General features: G+C 61.4%; 7 protein-coding genes across 7 annotated transcripts; 3 read left to right on the forward strand and 4 right to left on the reverse strand.

Annotated features, from left to right (window-relative positions):
* Positions 1 to 220: 220 nt before the first annotated feature.
* Positions 221 to 995, forward strand: CHLNCDRAFT_139339 (hypothetical protein; the record flags this gene model as incomplete). The annotated part of the gene is made up of 3 exons (XM_005844121.1): positions 221 to 254; positions 366 to 836; positions 931 to 995. The coding sequence occupies 3 exons, from the start codon at positions 221 to 223 to the stop codon at positions 993 to 995; spliced, it is 570 nt and encodes a 189-aa protein (XP_005844183.1).
* Positions 996 to 1307: 312 nt separating this feature from the next.
* CHLNCDRAFT_27161 (hypothetical protein) lies at positions 1308 to 3560 on the reverse strand (the record flags this gene model as incomplete). Its single annotated transcript, XM_005844203.1, has 9 exons — positions 1308 to 1351; positions 1426 to 1556; positions 1688 to 1777; positions 1949 to 2138; positions 2213 to 2294; positions 2402 to 2565; positions 2639 to 2851; positions 3193 to 3313; positions 3393 to 3560. The coding sequence occupies 9 exons, from the start codon at positions 3558 to 3560 to the stop codon at positions 1308 to 1310; spliced, it is 1203 nt and encodes a 400-aa protein (XP_005844265.1).
* A 3236-nt stretch (positions 3561 to 6796) lies between these two features.
* Positions 6797 to 8315, reverse strand: CHLNCDRAFT_32681 (hypothetical protein). Its single transcript, XM_005844204.1, has 5 exons — positions 8138 to 8315; positions 7825 to 7949; positions 7415 to 7632; positions 7230 to 7298; positions 6797 to 7085 (listed from the first exon to the last, which is right to left on the reverse strand). Exons 1-5 carry the CDS (start codon positions 8299 to 8301, stop codon positions 6957 to 6959), a joined length of 705 nt encoding a protein of 234 aa, XP_005844266.1. The 5' UTR covers positions 8302 to 8315; the 3' UTR covers positions 6797 to 6956.
* A 743-nt stretch (positions 8316 to 9058) lies between these two features.
* Positions 9059 to 11118, forward strand: CHLNCDRAFT_27114 (hypothetical protein; the record flags this gene model as incomplete). Its single annotated transcript, XM_005844122.1, has 8 exons — positions 9059 to 9281; positions 9490 to 9606; positions 9710 to 9849; positions 9971 to 10126; positions 10215 to 10311; positions 10463 to 10566; positions 10742 to 10872; positions 11019 to 11118. Coding segments are annotated over 8 exons (1068 nt in total), but the record flags the coding sequence as incomplete, so codon positions are not given.
* Positions 11119 to 11424: 306 nt separating this feature from the next.
* CHLNCDRAFT_27155 (hypothetical protein) lies at positions 11425 to 11906 on the reverse strand (the record flags this gene model as incomplete). Its single annotated transcript, XM_005844205.1, has 3 exons — positions 11425 to 11477; positions 11612 to 11690; positions 11838 to 11906. The coding sequence occupies 3 exons, from the start codon at positions 11904 to 11906 to the stop codon at positions 11425 to 11427; spliced, it is 201 nt and encodes a 66-aa protein (XP_005844267.1).
* An 814-nt stretch (positions 11907 to 12720) lies between these two features.
* Positions 12721 to 15434, forward strand: CHLNCDRAFT_139345 (hypothetical protein; the record flags this gene model as incomplete). Its single annotated transcript, XM_005844123.1, has 10 exons — positions 12721 to 12908; positions 13055 to 13203; positions 13362 to 13506; positions 13705 to 13845; positions 13968 to 14132; positions 14359 to 14476; positions 14595 to 14683; positions 14803 to 14904; positions 15043 to 15095; positions 15226 to 15434. 10 exons carry the CDS (start codon positions 12721 to 12723, stop codon positions 15432 to 15434), a joined length of 1359 nt encoding a protein of 452 aa, XP_005844185.1.
* Positions 15435 to 15496: 62 nt separating this feature from the next.
* CHLNCDRAFT_32684 (hypothetical protein) lies at positions 15497 to 20931 on the reverse strand. Its single transcript, XM_005844206.1, has 20 exons — positions 20897 to 20931; positions 20661 to 20785; positions 20242 to 20429; positions 20013 to 20098; positions 19735 to 19903; positions 19527 to 19644; positions 19259 to 19360; positions 18970 to 19162; positions 18713 to 18872; positions 18325 to 18498; positions 18006 to 18178; positions 17723 to 17872; positions 17508 to 17570; positions 17228 to 17388; positions 16945 to 17109; positions 16669 to 16777; positions 16329 to 16480; positions 16068 to 16191; positions 15833 to 15912; positions 15497 to 15719 (listed from the first exon to the last, which is right to left on the reverse strand). Exons 1-20 carry the CDS (start codon positions 20897 to 20899, stop codon positions 15590 to 15592), a joined length of 2625 nt encoding a protein of 874 aa, XP_005844268.1. The 5' UTR covers positions 20900 to 20931; the 3' UTR covers positions 15497 to 15589.
* Between the last annotated feature and the right edge of the window lie 362 nt (positions 20932 to 21293).

Genomic DNA, 21293 nt, shown 5'->3' on the forward strand with positions numbered 1-21293 from the left:
GCTGCAAAAGGAACATCAGAAGCTGCTGCAGGAGCAGGACCACCAGCAGCTTTTGTTGCATCAGCAGCATCAGCAGCAGCGATATCAATTACTTCTGCAACATCACCTTCAACACAATTCGGTCCAACAAACGTCTCCTGTTGACCTGAAGCAAGATGAGGTGCAGCCACGGCCACGCCTTCCTGAGCAGCCAAGCTGGGCATCGATGCCCTCCCTGTCAATGTCTCTGGGGTCCATTGGCCTGTTGCCCCTCAGTGGGCCATCGCCCCAGCCGCAGCTACTGCTGCCGCCACTTGGGCAGCCGAATGCATTCACGGGCAGCCTGGGGGGCGGGCTGGCGGCTGCCCTTGGCGCTGGTGCTGCAGAGTCCTCAAATGGACCCACAGCCCTGCAGCAGCAGCTGGGCAGCCTGCCCTGGCCCCTGCTGCCGGGACAGCGGCCAGGCGACAACGGCGTGGCAGCGCTGCTGGAGGCGCAGCACGCGCAGCAGGCTGTTCTCGAATGGCGGAAGGCGCGGGTCAATGGCAGTGAAGCGATTGGTCCGCGAGCAGCTGCCACAAAGGTGGGTGTGGCGCCAGTGATGGCAGCGCCGGCCACTGGGGATGCGCAGGCGCAGCTGCCTGCGCCGCTGCCCTTCTGGAGCTGGATGCAGCCCCAACAGGTGGCGGCAGCAGCAGCGGCAGTGCAGCAGCAGGCGCTGGCGGCGAGCAGGGTACAGCCCCGCTCGGGTGCCAGCGTAGCCACTGGGCCCAACCCATTCAACCCATTTGCTATGGCAGCCGCGGCGGCTGCTGGCGCTTCTGGGCAGCAGCAGACGGCGGCGCTGCAGGAAGTGGGTGGGCCTGTGCCACTGCCCGCGAGCACGCTGAGCACAGAGCTGCACAGCCTTTTTAATTCATGGCAGGAGGGCAATGTGTCGTTCATGGACAGTGTCCCTAGCCGAGGAGCGAGCCAACATTGAGCGGGTGACTACCACCGGTCTTATGAGCGGGTGACTACGGTCCTACGAACTTCATTGGGGAATTTTCTCAATACACCTGTTTAAAAGTACCTGTTTTACCAGTACCTTTTATCAAGTTTGTTACCAAGTCTCAAACATAGGCGGCCACGTCGTCAAAAACTGACGCCTTGCTCCTGCACCTCTTTCCTGCCGCTGCTAATCCCTCTTGTAAGTCAATGCCATGTTGGCGTGGACATGCCAGAAGATTTACATGATTGAGGCAGGCATTGTGCGTGCAGTTTGACAGCTGTGAGCAAGCGCACGTGTGATGGTGGGGATGTGGGGTAACGCGCATTTGCGCCTGTGTTTAGTCCAGGCGTTCAATGACAACCGCGGAGGCGCCGCCGCCACCTGCAAGTGGGAGAGCACTAGCCACACTGGGCACGCAGAGGCACCGCACTGCGAGTGCACAGTAGGGTACGCACCGTTGCATATGGTGGCACACCCCAGCTTCGCATCCTTTTGGCGCAGAATGTTAAGCAAACGGACAACCACGCGGGCACCGCTAGCACCAATGGGATGACCCATCGCGACGGCGCCTCCAAACACATTCACCCTGCAAACGCAGACAGGTGAACAGGCAGATCGAGGGCAGCGGCGCAGGGTTTTGATCAGACTGGCAAGGCTTGCACACAGGGTTCTCGGTTCTCCTGCAAGCAAGCACAAAAAGGGCTGTGCCCAGCCCACCTCTCCGGGTCCAGGTCAAGCAGCATGCGGTTGGCCAGATCCACAACCGAGAAGGCCTCGTTCACTTCCCAGTAGTCAATCTCACCGATTCTCACGCCTGCAGGTCCACGGCAAGGAAGGCAAAGTGTCAACGAAAGCCTACAGCCAGGCTGGCTCAATAAAACATGGCCTGCTCAACAGACTGCAGCAAAGGAAGCCTAATCACACCAGCAGCAGATTGCAGCAAACTCTGCTGCATGCTGTCCCTGCTGCCCCCGCCACAACGCACCAGCATGCTCCAGTGCCTTTGGCACCGCCAGCGCGGGCGCAGTGGGAAAATCGCGAGGGTCGACTGCTGCATCCCCGTATCCAACAACACGCCCCAGTACTGGCAACCCATGCTCCCTTACTGCCCGCCCTGATGCCAGCACCACTGCTGCCGCTCCATCGCTGATGGGCGACGCATTGCCGGCTGCAGGCAAGGAGTTCATTCGGATCGAACAACACAGGTTTGGGCAGCGGCACTCACACCCAGCTGCTGCTGACCCGTGATGGTGCCGCCCTGAGGCCGGAAGAAGGGCTTCAGCTTGCGCAGCTTGTCCACGTTCATTTTGGCGATGGCCTCGTCCTGCAGCGCCAAGCAGTGGCATGGGCATGCAAAGCCGCGCGGTGTCGCATGTGAGTCCTGGCCATAATCACAAAGCCTCCGCATCCACCCAACCCACCCACCCCTACCTCCTTGATTAGGACAGTTCCGCCACTCTGGCTGGGCACCTCCACCGGCACCACCTCCCAGTCAACAAGCCCCTCTGCCACCGCCCGTCGCGCCCGGTCCGCGCTGGCAATGGCATGAGCGTCCTGGGCCTCGCGACTTATGCCCATCCGCTCCGCGCACATCTCTGCATCCAAACAGGCAACCAGTGTATATTGTCTACGCACCAAAACAAACAGACATTGCCAGTTGATGCGCACCAGCGCACTCGCCCATGTGGATGTCATGAATGGCGTCCCACAGTCCGTCCTTGATCATCCCATCGACCAGCTGCGCATGTCCGAGGCGCAGTCCACCACGAATTGCCGGGATGTAATGTGGAACCTGACTCATGCTCTCTGCGCCGCCGGCTACAACTACTTCGTTGGTGCGCAGCTGTATCGATTGCGCGCCCAGAATGATTGATTTCGTACCTACGCAATCAAAGCTGAAGCAGAGCATTACTGCAAAAATAGTGGCACACAAAAATGGTAGTATGGGGCTGTTTTCTGCGCCACAATTATGTCTTTGAGAGGTGTTTCAAGTCAATCCTGCGCCTAGCTGGCACAGCATGCAGCGTGCACGCCTCTTCGGCCGCGGATGAAGCCCCACTCCCTCTCAATCTTTCAGGAGGTGTTACTGCCAACGTTTCTTGCGATAAGTAGGCTCACAGGCACATCCCTCACAACTTACCTGGACTTACTTGGACCCTCACAACTTAAAAGTTGTCAGGTGGGCAAATTCCCAAGTGAGCCCAAGCCCCTCCCTTGCTCACCAGATGCGCACACTTTATTGACCGTTGTACACTCGACGTTCACCGGCAGCCCCGCCTGAAGCGCTGCCTGCCGGGCCGGCGCCTGCCCGAGGTTTGCCGAACACACGTTGCCGAAGAACACCTGCATTAATGGAATGTCCACACAAAAAAAGGTGTATGTTTTAGAGTTTATACACGAACTCCAAAAAAACCTAATTCACCTCATCAACGGGGGGCATTCCAGCGCGCTGCAGCGCCGCTCGAATCGCCAGGGCGCCCAGGCTCGTTGCCGAAAAACCGGACAGGCAACCTAGAAAGCTGCCGATGGGCGTGCGGGCTGCTCCTACTATGTAAACATCATCCAATGCTAGAGGACGCTTTTGCTGCATGGACCCCTGATGTGCCTGCGGGCGGGGGGGGCGCGGCTGCGGCAGCTGGAGAGGCATGGTGGTGCAAGGGATTCGGCTGCCAGCCCGGCATTGGATGCGTGGCCGCCTGTGCCAGCACGTCTGGCAGATGTGAGCAGCTCACTGAAAACCGCCGTTGCCCACCTTGGATTCTGCCTGGGCAGCGGCCTGTTGGGGCACCACTCCTACCATCGACCCCAGCCCGGCACCGCCGCCTAAAAACGCTCCCAGCCCACTCCCAAGTCTTCTGATTGGTCCCGACAACATCCACAAAAGCTGGTGGCCAGCCGCGAGCCTTAGCTCCTGGCTGACTCTGGCTGGGGCTGGAAAGGAGGACAACGTCGCCGTCATCGTGCGCGTTCAGACCCACTTGGGACTTCGTCCTGCCCCGTACGGCACAAAAGTGAAGGACTCCTCAGAGAGCGCGACCCGCACGAATTATCCTTCCTCTGCTCGTTTTATCCACCCACAGAGAGCTGCGCGCCAGGGAAGCACAATAGCCTCCGGCGTGCAACAGCGGGGCGTCTCCCGGCTGTTGCAACAGTCCTCGACATAATTCTCCTGGAAGACGGCGGTGGCAACGAGAAGCGGCGAGGTGCCGGGCGGCGGGCGCTGTCCGCCCGCGGCGGGCGCTGTCCAAAGCCGCCTAGCAGATGAAGTCCTGCGCAAGCTGCGCCTGGCCACGGAGGCCGAGGAAAAGGACGATAGGGACATTATCTGCGCAGAAGTGTTTGCAGACGTGACGGGGGAGCTCAACAGCGCGGCCCGAGGTGGGTGGCTACCGTCTTTGCATGAACACGCTCTCCGTTGCAATCCGCGCCAGCGCTCGAGTATGCTGCCCTCGATGTCGCCTACTGCCACACCAGGCAGGTGGTGCTGCATTGTGCTACCTGATGCATGACTGCTCGACTTCCTGCCAGCCCCATCCCTGCCTCGCCTCCCATCTCTCATGCTGCAGACAGCACGGGCGCCCTGTACCGCCGCTGGTATGAGGTCCTTGCGCCCCATTTCTGCCGCTCCTGGGCCGCCTCAGAGGCCCTGCTGGGCGCATGCCGCCAGCTGTGGGGCCAGCCCTTCACTGCGCCCACCTATGCGCTACTCCTGCACCAGTGGCTGCTGGTGCATGAAGAGGCGGGCGGCGCCGACCAGCGCTTGAAGCACCTGAACGTCCTGTTCTCAGGCAGGTGTCGCTGCCGCCAGGGGACCAAACATCCATTATGCCGTGCCACGCTGTGATTGTGTCGGTGTGGTACCGCTGTAGCTTGCCTCACATTTGGCTATCGTTGTGGCAGAACAGGATTCAGGGCTGTTGGACAGGGTTGATGCTCTTGAATTGCTATCAGTTTTCTTCCACTCGCCCGCCGCCTGCTCAGGCGCCCGCCAGCTGTTCGTTGGAGATGCGGAGACTGGGCGGACCGCCTTCCAGCCCCTTTACTCCTTCATGGCTGAGAATGTGAGCAGAATGGGGTGGGGTGGAGACCAAGCGGCTGGGTCGAGTATGCAAGCTGGCGGGCAGTTCAGATGCGGGCACAGCTGCCGCCCGCCCGCGTCTGCTGGGTCGCTGGCGTGCGCTCTTCTCACCTGCCTTCTTTCACCTGACAGCAGCTCGTCGATGTGTCCCGCGCTGCAGGTAGTGCTGAGCGCTGACCAGCGGCGCCTGGATGCGCTGCCGCCACCCGGGCGCGACAGCATCATGGCGCTAGTGGCTGCCTTTCTCCCATACTACTGCAACAGAGAGGTGATTAGCACCACACCGCATGGTGTTCTACGCGCGTGAGCTTGTTGAAGGTCATGCTGCGTCTCACACCCCGTCCGATGGCTCACCTGCAGGAATTTCTGGCTTCCCTGGGTGTGTTTCCTAGCCCCCACCACACACTGGAGGCATCTGGAGGCGTGCACGTGGCGGGGGAGGGCGCAGACTTTGCAGTGGACCGAATCACAGGTGATCCGCTGAGCTAGTGGTATGCTGAATGTGTTGTGCTGTGTAATGGAAGGACGATGTGTTGGGCTCGCCTTCTGCGTGGACGCGGATGTGTCTACCAACATAGCTTTTCCCCTCGTTGCCACATGCCCACCGCCACGACGCCCAACCTGTGACAGATACCCTGAGCAAGGAGGTTCGGACAGAGGCGGGCCTCCTGCGTTACCTGCACATGCTGATGGCGCTGCGGGGGCGGCCCCACCTGGCACTCCTGTCGACCGCCACCCGCGTGCGGTTGCAGGTGGGGGAGGAAAGATGTTTGGCTGTACTGTTGCCGTGCCTGCTAGCCCAGCCGACAATCCCGTGCCGGGCAGTCTGTGAGGCCCGTTTGTGCCTTCCCAACTTTACATCTTCCGCTGCGTGTGGAAACACATCTGGAGTGCAGAATGCCTGTGACACAGCACTACATACACATTTACCTTGTCCCAGTTGCAAGTTGCGTGCAGGGCGAAATGTACCTGTTGACGCAGCCGGGGGGCCCACGCTATGCGGCACGACGTGTCAACAAGCTGGCTTTCGAGGCCCTGGATGCCCTCTTCCCCGCTGGCAGGTGGGTGCGGGGTGTGGACGGTTGGTTAGTAGCTTCAAGGCAGGCATGGTGCTTTTTTTCAGGTGTATTTAGCGCAGTGAAGCTTCATTGCTGCGTTCTTGACGTTGCTCATAGGTGCGCGCCCTCGCCTGCCTGCCTGTCTGCCTGCTTTCTCACCCATGCTGCACTTTCTGCCTGCATCCTGCAGACGCACGCGTCGCCTTATCAATTTTGCCTTCCGCTTTCTCCATCCACAAGAGTGGCCGTGGTTCTGGTATGACGCTTGTTCCCGCAGCACCGCAGCGGTGGTGCGGTGGCTGCTAGCGGCATGGGCAGCCGTACTTGCAGCCTGCATCCACCTGTGGCAGCCGCTGTCCCGGGTGCAGTTGCTGCAGGGGACACGGTTTCGCTGGCCACATCGTCGCAGTATGTGGCAGCGGCCGTCACGTCGTCCGCCAGATCAATAGCCGCTTTGGCAGCTTCCTGTCGCTTGTAGTCGTATGCATGCAGGTCACGCTGTGAATGTGACTTCAAACACATACATGTAACATTGCAATGCATGGTCCATGATCTGTTGTTGCTGCCCCAGGCGTGCAGCCTCCCACTCCCAGATCTGCCCCTACCACCTGCAGACGCTGCATCAGTCGCTGGCAAATATGTAGCTGCACCTCCCTTCTGTGCTGCAGCTGGTACTCCAAAGCGAGCAACTGCCAGTGTGTGTTACCGGCACAGTACAAACACACACACACATACAACTCGCAATGCTGTTTCTCTCCTCTCTCGCAAGACCCAGGGTTGGATTCGTCCAGGGTAGATTCGTCCTGCCAATACTGATGCAAGGTGGTTGCTTGATGGCCGCCATTGAGCATCACTTGGGCACTTTTGGTGGAAAGCCCCGCGCACCAAAGTCCTCGGGCACCGTCTCCGGTGTGAAGTATTCTCGCCGCACCTCGTCCGCAGACACAAAGCGCACCAGGGCCGCATATTTCTTCAGCCACTGCAGCGAGGCCAGGCGCGGGCAGACGCGCAACAGTCAAAGAAGCGAGGACAAAAAGGAATGCAGAGCTTGCAATTGCTCGGCAGCAGGGAAAGCTTGGCCATGATAGAACACGTCACAGCAAGGTTGCAATGCCATTCTCACCGGTCGTACTATCTCCCACCCAGGCTTGAACACCCATGGCGCCTCCACAAAAAGGACCTGGGACAGACGCTGCAGGCAGCCAGCACAGATAGCGGAAATGAGCACAGCAGGAGAACAATGCAGTCCAGCTGCAAGACGCCCAAGTGTCAGCAGCCGCGGCCGCACGGAACTGGACTTCAACTCACCTTTGGGTAGTAGTTGAAGAAGACGTCAACTAAGAAACGCACAAATCCCCAGTCCGCGTTGGCAGAGGTGAAGCCGCGCAGGTCGAAGATTCCCAGCACGGTCTGGGGCGGCGACGGCGTGCCGGGCGGCGCTGCAGCTGCTGCAGCCTCGAGGCGCTCGAGGGCGAGGTCCATCAGGTGAACGCACAGCCGCTGGCTGTCGTGCAGGCTGCAGGCACCTGTGGGGGCAGGGATTGCGGCAGAGGGGGGAAAGGTGTCTGCTGTGAACAATGTGTGCTGGGTGGCTGACAACCAGAGCACCTGTGACGCGGGAGCACAGCAGCATGCCGCAGATGCAACTTGCAGCTGGCATTGTGAAGCATTGCGGTGCAGCACACTGCTGCATTGGCAAGTGCATGCGAAGAACGCACCAGTGATGTGCTTGGCAGCACGTACAACAACAACAGGGCGGCCTGAAACATCATCGTGGGTGTGGAGGTAGGCCTTGCCAGTGGCCGCCTCACGAGCAACGTCGGTCCACTCAATCAGGTCGGCACTGTTGCGAGGAGCAGGCAGGGGGTGCAGACAAGTGGGCGAGCACGCATTTTGTGGCCATGGGCAGGGTGACAGCAAGATGGATGCCATGGGGGCAAGGGGTGCCGCCAGCGCGAGGCTTGGCCAGGTGCACCGCAGGACACACGCCCTGTGGCCCTGCCCTAACATTCGTAAACAGGCGGCTCCCACCCAAACTCGCGACGCCAGCGCAGCATCTTTAGCAGCTTCTCCTCCGCCTCCGCCACATCCAGCTTGCGGTCTTGCAGGAACCAACGCAGTGTGCTCTCATCCTGTGCTGCGTCAGGGTAAGGGCTGGATGCCATACGCTGCCGCAGCGCCTCCAGCGCTACCATCTGCTCGTCATCCCCTGTCCACGGCAGGATGGACAGCCCTGGCGCCGGCTGCCACTGTTGCTGAGCTGCACACAGGGGAGTCGGGCGGCGGCGCGAGGCGGGAGAAGCCAGCACCCCGCCAGCCTGCCGCAGCCGCGCCACCGCTTGCCACAGCCTGAGAGACTGCGGCCTACCCTGAGGCGCTGCGCAAGCTTGCATATGTGACACAGCCCGGAGCTGCGAGTGGCGCAGCTAGGAATAAGCCCCAATAAACCAGCAATCGTGTCTGCTGATGTCGATGCTGATGATAAATACATGTGGTCGACCCGCGAAGGGGGGTTCCGTGTGCGGTGGGATAGCACGCAGCAGGACGCTCACCAGGGCGCCCCTCGCAAGCACCCGTTATTCGTCTGGGCCCTAATAAGTGTATTTCTCATACTTCCAGCCCTTAGACACAGCACAGTGCTCTGTGTGTCACAGAAGTCGCCGATTTTCGACTTGTTGAAGCCCAACTCTTGACGAGAGCAATAATGCAGAGGCGCAGCGTCGCTAGTGGGCTGTGCGCTCGGCCATATCGCCCTCCGGCCTCCGCTGCTGTTGCCAGGGCTCGCGGCTGCCGCCCCAGCTTGCTGAAGCCCTGCAGTAGCGGCAATGGCGCACCTGCGCCTGCAACAGACCTGCGCCAGGTGGGGGGGCGACCTGAACATTGGCGGCACAAGCCGCCGCTGCTGTTGTTGTGGACAAAACCACACACACTTGTGCGCCCGCTCACATCGTGTCGCAGGTGCTGGAGGTGCTGATGCAGCGGCAAGACCTCAGCGAGCAGCAGACGAGCGAGGCGCTGCAGGCGCTGGTGGCGGGGGCGGAGCCCACTCAGATGGCTGCTTTCTTGGTGCTGCTGCGTGCCAAGGGCGAGACGGCCGAGGAAATTGCCGGGCTGGCCAAGGCCATGCGTGCCCTTAGCATACCTGTGCACACCAGCTACGACGGCAAGTGCTGGGGTTGTGATCGGTGATTCGGATGGGTGGCTGCCGGCCGGCATGATGCCTTCCTGTGCCCCTGTCTTCGCCGTGATGCAAACTCCAGTGCCTGGCACTAGCTGTAACTCTAGTGCCTGCCGCAAGCAGCTTGCTGAGCTGTCGACTCCCGCTTTCACAGCGCTCACCCTTGAAAATTGCGCCACTGCTGCCCTATGCTCGCCGCCTGCAGTCCTAGACATTGTTGGCACTGGCGGCGACGGCATCGGATCAGTCAATATATCGACAGGGGCCACTGTGGTGGCGGCCGCCGCGGGAGCGAAGGTGGCCAAGCATGGCAATCGCTCGGGTGCGTTAGGGTGAACGGCTTGCAGCTTGCATCACGTACTGCTGTCAACACTCATGGCTCCACTGCCTCCAATTGCCTGCATGCCATGTACCCTGTTGTGCAGTTTCCAGCTTATGCGGAAGTGCGGATGTTTTGGAGGCGCTGGGAGTTGCAGTGGAGCTGGGCCCGGGCGGTGTGTCATTGTGCCTGGAGGAGGCAGGCGTGGGGTTCATGTTTGCCCCAACATACCACCCAGCCATGAAGGTGTGGCAGTATAAAACTCTGCAAGGAGCTTGTTTGTGGAGCTCTGTGGTTTTCACCACTGCTTGCCTGCCCACCATCCAAACCTTTTGCTCACCGCATCCGGCATTGCATTGCATTGCAGACAGTTGTTCCCGTGCGGAAATCACTGCGGGTTCGCACCGCCTTCAACCTACTGGGGCCCATGCTGAACCCAGCTGATGCTGCCTATGGGCTGGTGGGCGTCTACTCGACTTCAGTCAGCCACCTGATGGCTGACGCGCTGCAGGCAAGCGGAATGGTGCCCCTCTACCAGCCTCTCGCTGTCTTTGTCACGACCTCATCATGTGCCCTGCTCACCACCTATGAACCCGGTCATTGCCCTGCAGCGGCTGGGCGTGAAGAAGGCACTAGTGGTGCACTCGAGTGGTCTGGACGAGCTAACGCCCATGGGACCTGCCGATGTGGTGGAGGTCACGCAGCAAGGTGAGTGGAAGGTGATGCGGTACAGAGCCACCAGCCTGCTGCAGGTCTGACGAGGTTTGTTTTTTACCTGGCCGCTCGTGCGCATCAGTTGCATCTCGCTGCCTTGGCTGCCCATCCACATTCCCTGCCCCCGTTGGCCGCATACGATCAGGCAAGCACAGTTACTCGCTAGAGCCTATCGAGCTTGGCATCCCTCGCTGTGAGGTGGCGGACCTGGCCGGCGGCGATGCTGCACTCAATGCGCGGATACTCATGGTGCGAGTCAATGTGGGCGTTTATGAGTGGGTGGAGATGGTGTCTTGAGATGGTGTCTTGAGCGAAGGACATGCTGCATGATGAATCACACGGGCTGGCTAACCCGACTGCCATCTCAATTGCAGAAACGCCTCACTGTCTGTCCATGAATTGGCCTGTCCGGCGCCTGCTGCAGGATGCGTTTGGGGGGGCACGGGGCCCAGTGGCGGATGCACTCAACCTCAACGCGGGGGTGGCGCTAGCGGCAGCCACGCTCGCGGCGGACGCAAAGGAAGGAGTGGCCATGGCACAGGACGCGCAGCGCAGGTGGGATCGATAACGCTGGGTTCCCAATGCAAGTATTTGGCACCCGCTGTGCCCCGCTGTGTGTTGGATTTCTTGGAGGTGCATGGCACACGCGAGGGCTATTCATCTGCCGCGCACTGAACCGCTCCTGAATTCCTCCCACGCAGTGGCCGGGCGGGCGACACAATGCGCAAGTGGCTGGAGGTCAGCCAAGCAGCGCGGGCAACAGAGCTGGCAGCGGCAGCAGCACCAGCCCCCGCCACATGATCATTTTGTAGTTCTGCTGCACTTTGTTCGCGATACTCTGCAGCAGTGCTTGTTGAGTGTTTTGGATTGCAATGCTTATCCGCATGTCACTGCCCGTCTACAGCAATGCATGTCACTGCCCGTCTACGGCAACCCAAATGACGGCTCCACCGCCTCAAGACCACGTGCCCCTGGCTGGCCTCACACAGTGCGGAATTTGGGTTACACCTCATTCAAGCTCTTGCCAAGCCACGATGCTACATCAATCCGTCAATCGCCGCATTGAAATGGGCTGGGAAGATCAGCAAGGTGAATAGGCTTTGCAGTCTAGCGGAGACGGCGGGCCTCGCGCTCAGACTCGAGCAGGGTCAGGATGTCGCCTGAGTCGTGGGCAAAGAAGGGCAGCAGCACGTGGGTGAGGCGGTCGCCCGCTGTGCTTGCGCATGCCTGCGCCGATTCGCCCGTTGCGCTACCCACCCCGTCCCCTCAAATTTCAAGGAGCTTCAAAGCTCACCTTCGCGCACGGGGCCCTTGACGTTGCGCATGATGAGTCTGTTCTGATCGTCCAAAAACTTGACGCGCACCTGGGTGACCTGCAGACGGGGCGGTAGTAAACAAAACAAAAAAACACTGAAAAATCAGCCGCAATTTTTGGATCGATCGTCAATGAAAATTGCTGGCAACTCTGTGGCCTGCAGGAGAGCGGGGCAGGGTTGCAAGCTGCCACACGGCCTGCGCACCTGACCCCGACTGCCTGTGCGGCCCATGACCTTCATGACGATTGCAAGCTTCACTGGCGTGTCCTGCATCATGGGAGGGCTGGGCAAGGGGCTGGGGAGCAGCGCTAGCCTCGATGCAGCATGCAGGCGGCTGCCAACGGGGTGCGCCTCTCGCGTCCTGGCTGCGCTACATGCCGCCTACTTCCCCTGAAGGCGCGCTGCAGGAGTGACAGCACGCTGGAGAGGCGCTCACCATGATGAGGCCGCCTCGTGCCTCGGTGCGTGCGCCTCCTGCTGAGTGGTCCGCCAGCGGTCGGAAGAGGGAGGGCGAGGCGCGGAGAAGTCGCATGAACTGCCTGAAAGTACATGTGTTGTATTGCCTGGCCTTTTCTCTGCGATTGTGTTGCTTTCTCATGTCGTTTTGTCGTGTCGGAGCATGTGTGCGCGCCCACGAAGAGCAGACGCCCCTTCTCGCTGCCATTGTCACTCCTTTCAGGCTGCATTTCTCGCTCGCGGCCGTCTTTGGCTTGCCGGATAAACTCCATTCGCAGGCTAAAGCGTCATCTAAAGCATCGGGACCCGGCGGGCCGCGATCGGTGGCCCCTGCGGATCAGTGAGAGTCCTCTCTCCCCTGCCCTTCCCCATAAGGCAAGCAAGCAAGTCAGACATCGGTCAGTGCCCCGAGGCGGACAGTGCACTTGGCGGTGGCCGGGCTCTCTGCCGCCGCCGCTGACGTGTGCCCCCTGCACTGGTTAGTTACGCGGTCAAGGTGTAGCTTTCATGACGTCTCACCGCAGTTGCTGCTGCGCAACGCCCGCCGTTGCCGCAGCACACATGCCTGCCCAGCTCCCCCACCCATCTCGCTTTTCCACGCAGGCCCGCCAACCTCGCCGCTGGTGCCGCCATGGGAACACTGGAAGGCCTGGTGGCTCAGATCCAGGCGCTGTCGGGGGATGCCGACCTGGGCAGCCTGCAGAATGTGCTCAAATCGGTAGCCCAGGACAACGTGATGCGGCAAAGCGCGGGCGGCCTGCTGACGGCGGTGGCCAACCTGGATGCTGCTGCTCACTCCTTAGGCTGCCTCCACTTGCTGTGAGTGGTGTGACTGTGACTCGGTTGGGGGCATCAGCCATGCCATGCCCTGTGTGTGGTTCTTCTCGCCAAACTCTAGCAGTAGTAGTTCTCATGCTGCGTGCGCCAAGCCCTGCCCCGCCGTACGCACCCTCGCCTCGTTGCAGCGAGGCCAAGGCCCGCAGCACCAATGCGCAGCAGGGTGATGGCGAGTTCCTCGAGGCCGCCTGCCGCTTCCTGCTTGCCTGCACCGCCGCTCAAGTGCGCCTGGCGCCCAGCAAGTGTGAGCGCACCGGCAGCAGGGCGTGGTCGCAGGGTGCGGCTTGGGGGCTGGCACATGTGGGTCAGGCGCCTTGGCTTCAGCGCAATCCACACAAAGAGCGCAATCCTGATGCCCAGTCAAGCTCTACAGCACAGGTGGTCAACAAGAGCTGCCTGAATTGTGCCTGTATCCCCTCCTTCCTCCTGGTTCAGTCACGGCGCTGTGCCGCGCGGTGAAGAGCCACTGCCTGGCCTTCAACCAGCCCAAGCGGGGCGTGCTGCCGCTGCGCGCCGCCGTGGCCAAGCTGTGTCCCTCAGCAGACTACCTGTCACCCGTCCATGGCGACCTCTTCCAGCTGTGAGGTTCAGCGAGGCGGCCTGGGCTGCGCACTACTTCAGCCCGCCAGTCAGTGCAAGCCTGCAGGCACTGGGGCCGTCCATGAGCGTGTGCACCGTGTGCCAAATCCAAATGTGGCTGCATCCCCCACCCCATCCCCTGCTCTTGCCTGGCTGCACATGTGCCTAACCGCCCACCCGTCCGGCCCCCACCCTGCAGCTGCTTGATTTCCAAGTGTTACAACGGGGCAGGGGCGGCGCTGGATGCTGATGTGTACAGCGTGGATCCCTCCAAAACAGCCACCACGCCAACCGATGTGCTGCTCTACTGCTACTATGGAGCGCTGCTGGAGATTGGCAGGTGGGACTTTTTGGAGGGACATGGGCGCGGAGTCTGTAGTGGCCACGGCGTTCTAAGTCTCACGCGCGCCACGTTATTGAACCTGGCACCACACTGCTTCAATCTAATACCCTGCCCTGCAGGCGGCGCTACGCTCGTGCCCTGGAGCTGCTGCTGGCGGCACTGACGGCCCCTCAGATGGTGCTCAGTGCTATCACCGTGGCCTGCCTCAAGAAGTACATGCTGCTCAGCTTGATGGCCACTGGCAGCGTGCCAACTCTTCCCAAGCACACGTCAGCGCTGGTCACGTAAGTGGATCAGCCACCTAGGCGCTCTGCTTAAGTTAGGGCCTGGCTGGAGCGGAGCTTTGGTAGCACCCGTGCTGTGATGGTCGATGTTGGGAGCAAACGCCGTCAACCTGCGTGGCCCCTGACCAAGGGCACGCCTGGACATGTGCCTGTCCCTGACCCCAAAAAGCACCAGTTGGGGGCAGTCGCACCCAGCCACCACGTGATGTTCATGCTGAATTTGCAGGCGAGCCATCAAGAGCGAGTGCGGCCCCTACTCTGATCTGGCACGGCTGTGCGGGCAGGATAAGAGCGCGGCGGAGCTGGCGACGTTTGCCCAGGGCAAGCAGCGGGAGTTTGAGCAGGTGGGCGAGAGTTGTGCTTGTGTGACAAAGGCAGGCTGCTGCAAGGATGGGAGGCGTGTTTGTTCAGTAGCGGCAGCTCGGCAGATGCCCAGGCTGTGGTTTGTGAGCCGCTGTGCAGGACGGGAATGTGGGCCTGGTGCGGCTGGCAATTGAGGGTCAGGCTCGGCGGCAGATCCAGAAGCTGACGCAGACCTATCTCACGCTCAGGTGGGCAGCATGGGGCTGTGTTGTGCCGTGTGATTTCATGACATCCGCACCAATCTAGCAGGATGCCAAGTGGTTGCCAACCTGCCTGCTGGCGTGGTCTACGCGCGCCCCTCGCGCAGCCTGGCCGACATTGCGGCGCAGGCGGGACTGGGCGGGTTGGCAGAGGCGGAGCTGGCAGTGCTGCGCATGATGGATGCGGGGGAGGTGTCGGCACGCATCAGGTGCAGGGCAGCGGTCCCAGCCCTGGCAGGCTAAGTATACACGGCGGCCGGCGCCACTGGTCATGCATCCGCACGTTGTTGGTGGCACCCCTAAGCGCTCTTTATCACCCCCCCCCCCCCCCGCCCCCCCTAGTGCAGTGAGCGGGACGGCATGGTGCACTTCTTGGAGGAGGAGGAGTCGTTCCACACAGGTGAGGTGGGGCCGACCCCAGTGGCAATCAGGAGGTGGCTGGGGCTTGAGAGGCTTGCAGGAGGAGGCAGGCAGCGATCACCCCACTCTGCCACCACCTGCCACAACATGCGCGTCCGCCAATCTTGCAGAGGCCATGACGGCAGCGCTGGACTGCCTGATCGCGCGCTCAGTGGAGCTGGCAGACAAACTGATGGCCTTTGACGTGGCCATCTCCTCAGACAGGGCCTACATCACCAAGACTGAGCTCAAAAGCCAGCGTAGCAAGGACACCCTGGGCCCGGCGGCCGGGACGGTGGCACCCGCAGCCGTGGAGCAGGCTATGGAGGGCTTCAAATGAGGGGTGTGGGGGCTGTGCGGCGCCGTCTAGAAGCTAGCATTCCCCACAAACTTGCGAGCGCGCATAGCTTGTGGTTTGCACACGAGTGTTATGTACAATTGTTGCCGCGCAAGGAAGGAATACCATGTCTGTGCGGGAGATAGCCCACCCGGCGCTCATGCGCGCGCCAGCAGGACCACCTGGCCACCTGGCGCCAGGCGGAACCCGGCCTCGCTGAAGGCGGGGCTCTCAAAGAAGGGCTTGAGGTCAATGATGTCCAGGTCACGGCACCGCTCCTCCAGCTGCCTGCAAGTCAGTCCCACCAGGTGGAGACAGCACGAGTGCATGTCGAGGCATTCATTGGGGGCGCCGGTGCAGCCCTTCCAGCTTGGGGACACGACTGGCAGACCAAGGCGCACCTGACAGGCACCACATAGTTGTCCTCATCTTCCTGCTGCCCTGTGATGGCCTCCACGCGGCGGGCGTCCCGCAGGCACTCCTACAGGATGAGGGGCGGGTGTGGCAGAGCAAGCCGCGTGAGTTCTGGCCACAGGCTAAACAGCAGCACATGCCACTCCCCATCCCTTCGTCACAGCTGCACGTGTGTGCAACATCCATTGAGTTGACCATCGGACATTGACCCTGCCCGCCCACCTGGAGCTTGAGCAACACAAGGCCGTTGAAGTCGGCTGTGGCGGCAAGGTAGCGCCGGAACTTGCGGCGCAGCGCCTTCTGCACGCTCAGCTTCTGGCTGGCCACAAAGCTCTCCAGCATGATGCTGCCGGGGAGAGGGACGAAAGTGGCGGGGCGGCATGAGGCAGAGTTATGGCCATGCGAGAGAGGGGGCAGCTTGGCAGGCGGCCCCAGAGAGCACGCTTCCCCGCCTGGGGCCACCCCTGCTGCTCGCCCACCCACCGAATGGCGCAGTCAATGTCGGCGTCGTTCACATACTCGCGCAGGTGCATGGCGGCGCGCGCCTCAGACATCCGGATCATGCTCTCCAAGTGGCGCACAGCAATGGGCATGCCATGCGTCACGCTGCTCTCCTTCCGCAACTCCGCATACACCTGCGATTGGGGAGGGCAGAGCATGAGATGCAGGGGTTGGTATTTCTTGGCAAAAAGCTGGGGCAGGTTTGGCCAGGAGATGGGAGAGAGGACGGCACCATTGGGATGGGAATCGCCGGCATCAGCACGGCCTGACCACACAGCCGTTCCGCTGCACAGTACGTTTGATCCCATCCCACCAACCACACCTGCGCAATCTTGTCATAATCGGCCGACTGTAGCTTGGGACGGCATGTCTGCTTGGCATAGGTGATGTACTTACGCAGCATTTGCTGTGACAGCATGCCCGCGGTGCCGCTGGTGCTGGCGGCAGGGCCGCTGCGGGCAGAGAGGTGGCCGGAACAGATGACAAGGGAAAAAAGGTGAGAAGGTCTGCCCACCAGTGAAAAGCATCCCATTGCCATGCGCCTCGGCAGCAAGCAGCACCCCCGATCCAATACATCCCCGATTCCCCCCGAGCTCACTCTGCGCCGTTATTTCCAGCTGCCGTGCCGCCCTCCTCCTCGGCGGCGGCAGCCATCGCCACATCATTGGGGTGGGAGGCGGCATGCGAGCCCACGACAAACTCGGCCAGCTTCTCATCATTCACTGGATCCACGGTGTCCTTGATGACGCATAGGATGTCGAAGCTGAGGGGTTGAAATTCATTCAAAGATGGTTTTGTCAGAATGGACCAGAAAAGCGGGCGCGACGCAGGTTGGCATGGCGAAGAAGCTGTGCACAGAGGCCTTCCAGCATCACACTCACCGCGACAGGATGGGGTCAGTGAGCTCCACATTCTCGCTGAAGGTCTTGGAGGCATCGTAGCGGCCCCCAATGGGGTTGGCGGCGGCGATGACGGAGCAGCGCGCCTGCAGCTGCGTCACGATGCCCGCCTTGGAGATGGAGATGGACTGCTGCTCCATAGCCTGCACCGCAGCAGAGAGCAAGCCCCAGCAGCGGTGTAGGAGAGTGGTGATGTAGGTAGACTGTGCTGAAGCACGGCATCTGCAGCAGCAACAAACCACCCTCCCAGAGCAAGCCCCACCTCGTGGATGGACACGCGGTCCTGGTCGTTCATCTTGTCAAACTCGTCAATCAGGCACACGCCCTGCAGAGAAGTGCGAAAAGAAGGGGCCAGCCTAGGAGAAATGGAAGGGTGGCAGTTGCAGGGAGCAAAAACAGCAGCAAGAGGGGCGGGCATCACATGGAAACCACGCAGGGCAGCTGACATGACGTATCCCAGCCCCACACTTAACGCACCCTATCTGCTAGCACCAGCGCGCCGCCCTCCAATGTCCACTCTCCGGTGATTGCGTCCTTGTGAACTGCAGCCGTCAGGCCCACAGCGGAGGCGCCCTTGCCGGTGGTGTACACGGCACGGTGCGCCACACGTTCAATGTACTTGAGGAACTGCAGAGGTACAGTAGGGGCTTGGCACGTCAGATAGGAAGGCCACCCGTATATTCGGAAGGTGGCGGTCATTTTCCAGCTGGCAGCCGGCACAAGAAAGTCCCTGCCCTGACAACCCTGCCCAACTATTTACCTGCGACTTGGCGGTACCGGGGTCGCCCAGCAGCAACATGTTGATGTCACCACGCAAGCGGTGCGTGGCGCTCGGGTGCTTCTCCTGGCCGCCAAACAGCGCCAGCGTGATGCCCTGCTTGATGTTTTTGTGGCCGTAGATGGAGGGGGCAATAGAGGCCACGATGCGCTCGCCTGTGGGGTGGCATAGAGAGGGCGACAAAAGAACACAGTGCATATCAAAAAAAGTGCTGCAATCTCAGGTAAGTGTTGTGGCCCATTCAAGGACAACGTTGTTGTTGTTGTAAAGGCTTTGCCCGCAACTGCTCAGGTCCGCTCACCGATGCGCGGGTCGCGCCCGAGCGCCCGGATCTCCGCCTTGTCGTCATCGGTCAGCCGCGCCACGCTGTACTGGTCCCCCTTCTTCTGCACGTGGTTGGCCTCAATGTTGACAGAGTAAACGGGGAAGCCGTGCCGTGCATTCTGCGCCGCCTCGAAGCTGTGCTGGTAGATGCCTGCAACAGGGGGGGGGCGGTGAGCGAGGGAATGGACTCCGCTCTGCTATTGAGGGCGGGGTCAGCAAATGCTGTACAGGGCGCTTGGAGGACGGTAACGCTTGCATACAGGGCTGGCGGGCCACCTGCACAGATCATCGCAGATCATATCAGCTGATGCGGCATGGCCCCAGGCACTTCTACAGCAACCAGGGTGCCCTCCCTCAGTACGCACCTGTGACGATGACCTCCTCGCCGGGCCGCACCGAATCGACCAGGTCGTGTAGCAGGATGATCTCCTTGGAGCGTGGCAGGCGCCCCGCGGGCACGCTGCCAGGGCTCTCCTGCAGCGTGACCTTCTGGTAGTTGCGGTACACTGTCTCCTTGACATTGACCTGCGCACCAGGGTGGTACAAGAGTGGTCATGCACACATCCGAGCATGCACACACGCAGATGCACACACGCAGATGCACACACAGCTCGTTGCAGACCTGGAAGGGCCCCTTAGACTGGCAGGAAGGGCAGGAGCCCAGCTTGATCTCCTTGTCGCCGGTCTGGAAGTAGGGGCCTAGCACGGCAGCGCACTTCATGCAGTCGTAGAAGGTGCGCTGCAGCTGCGGGTACACGCCGGTGCGCCGCGTCACCACGCCGTCCACCCGCACCAGCTGATTCAGATGGAAGTGGCTGCAGTTGGCCAAACGGGGGATGGCCAGCAGTGAAGGCAGGGGTGAGAGGCCGCATGCTACGGCAGAGCCTAGCCAGCGCGACAGCCTGCCTCACCGCAGGTCACGCAGCGACTCCTGGAGCGGGATATTTGCGATGCGCACAAACACGGCGTCGGCCACGTTGGAGAAGTCTTCAAACTCCTCCAGCGCCACCTCCCTGCATGGCATCGGCACGAGGGCGGCATTGAGGTCAGCGCTTTGTAACTGAGGGTACGGCTGCCTGCCTGCTGCAGTCAGCGGCTGGCAGTCACGCACAACAAGAGGCCTTCATAGCTCGCCCACACATGGGTTAGCGGCACCCCGCCCTTTGCAACCCCACTCACTTGGCCGTCTCCCCCAGGATGGGCAGCATCTCGCGCGGGTGGTCTGCCAGCCAGATGGCCACCACGGGCATGGTGTTGGCGATGTCCAGGTAGTTGACTTCCAGGGAGGAGGAGTTGGCTGCAGTAGAGCGTGTCTGGCGAAGAAAAGTGAGTGAGCCATCTATCCATCCCACAGAGCCCAATCCCCCAGCTTTGCTTGCTCACTCACTCCGAACCATGTCGCGCACGCGCTGCTTGTAGACGGCGTCCCCATTGTCATCAGAAAAAGTCTTCAGCAGGCGAGCAAAGCGGCGGTGGATCTCACGCCGCACCGGCTCCTGCGCAATCCACTCGCGGATGGGGCCCCGCGCCTGGTCCAGGTCAATCTCAACCTCACCCTGCATCATGCGGCAAGGAGAAGAAGAAAAGAGTAGAAGAGCTCAGCGTGCGCTATGTGCTACTGCTGTTACCAGCCGCTGTCGCTGGCGCTGTGCTGCCCCGCCTCACCAGATCCTCGTCCTCATCCATGCCCGCCTGCGCCTCCTCCAGCCGCCGCCGGCGCCGCGGTCGCCGCACATCCTCGTCAAGCTCCTCTGCAAGACAGCGGCGTTGCCGCAATTTTTTCCACAGACGGTGGGAGGCCGGCATGTGCCCTCCACTGTCCTCCAGCCTGCTCCCCTGTACAAGCTGCAGCACCTAGGCCCGGCTACGCACACTGCGCCAACCAGGTACGCACCCTCCAGTGCCGCAGGCAAGCCACGGCGGCGCCCAGTCAGCCGCCCCTCGAGCACGTCGCGGTCAGCCAGCTCGCGTTCCGCTGCCAGCCGTGCCGCAAACCTCTCTTCCTCTGTCACATCGTCAATGAACTGGTCGTCGATGCCCTCGCGCTCATAGCGGTCCAGATGCTCCATAGCGCGGTAGTCCCTGGGCAGCAGGGAATTTGGGCGGGCGAGCGGCGACGGCGTTCGGCCGGGAACCGGGGTGGCGCAGTTGTTGGGGGCACCGCAGCAGCCAGTCGGGCATCCCGGCCTTTATTTTGCTATTTTGTTGCTGAGCTACCCTAGGACCGGCAGGGTCCAAACATAATGAAAAAACGCCCCGCCGATCACTCGCTGGGGAGGTGATGGGAACCCTGCCTCCTCCTCCGGCCCTTACCCCTCCATCCCGTCCATCAGGTCCTCCCCCTCATCCTCAGAGCCCTCCACCGCGCGCTGGCTGGGCTCCTCCTCCTCCTCCTGGCTGCGCACCGCCTCTTCATCGTCGTGGGGGTCGCGGTCGGCCTGCGGACACATCACATCATTGATCCGATCAGGCCCAGGCCCTCCGCTGGTGATGGGCCGTGTCATTCACCAACAATTCAAATATGCAAGCCCCACTGCCTCCCCGATCACCATGGTTGCTGCGGCCCAGACTCCAATCGTCGTCCTGCAGATGCTGGCGGTGCAAAGCACTCCTGCGTTCTCAGGCCGAAAAAGCACAGCAGGCGGAGCAGGTCTGCTGCCACCTGTTTTCTTTTCCCGGTCCCTTTCCCAAGCTGCCCATGCGTCTGACGTCGCCGGTCTTAGCAGGTGCACTGGGCCAGGCGTGCGATGAAGCTCTCGTTCAGCCAGTCGCAGCCCACCCCCAGCGCCCAGCTCGGGCAGGGTTTCAAGGCCATGAGCCTGTCCAGCCAATCGGCGGGCGGCAGCGGGCCGGGCACGCAGGACAAGCCGCCCGTGCCCCTGTTTGCTGAGGCGGGGCCGCCGGTGTCGAGCCAGCAGCTGCCACTGCCGCCACCGCTGGAGATCC

The sequence above is a fragment of the Chlorella variabilis genome, assembly GCF_000147415.1.
Source record: "Chlorella variabilis unplaced genomic scaffold CHLNCscaffold_24, whole genome shotgun sequence".
Taxonomy (NCBI): domain Eukaryota; kingdom Viridiplantae; phylum Chlorophyta; class Trebouxiophyceae; order Chlorellales; family Chlorellaceae; genus Chlorella; species Chlorella variabilis.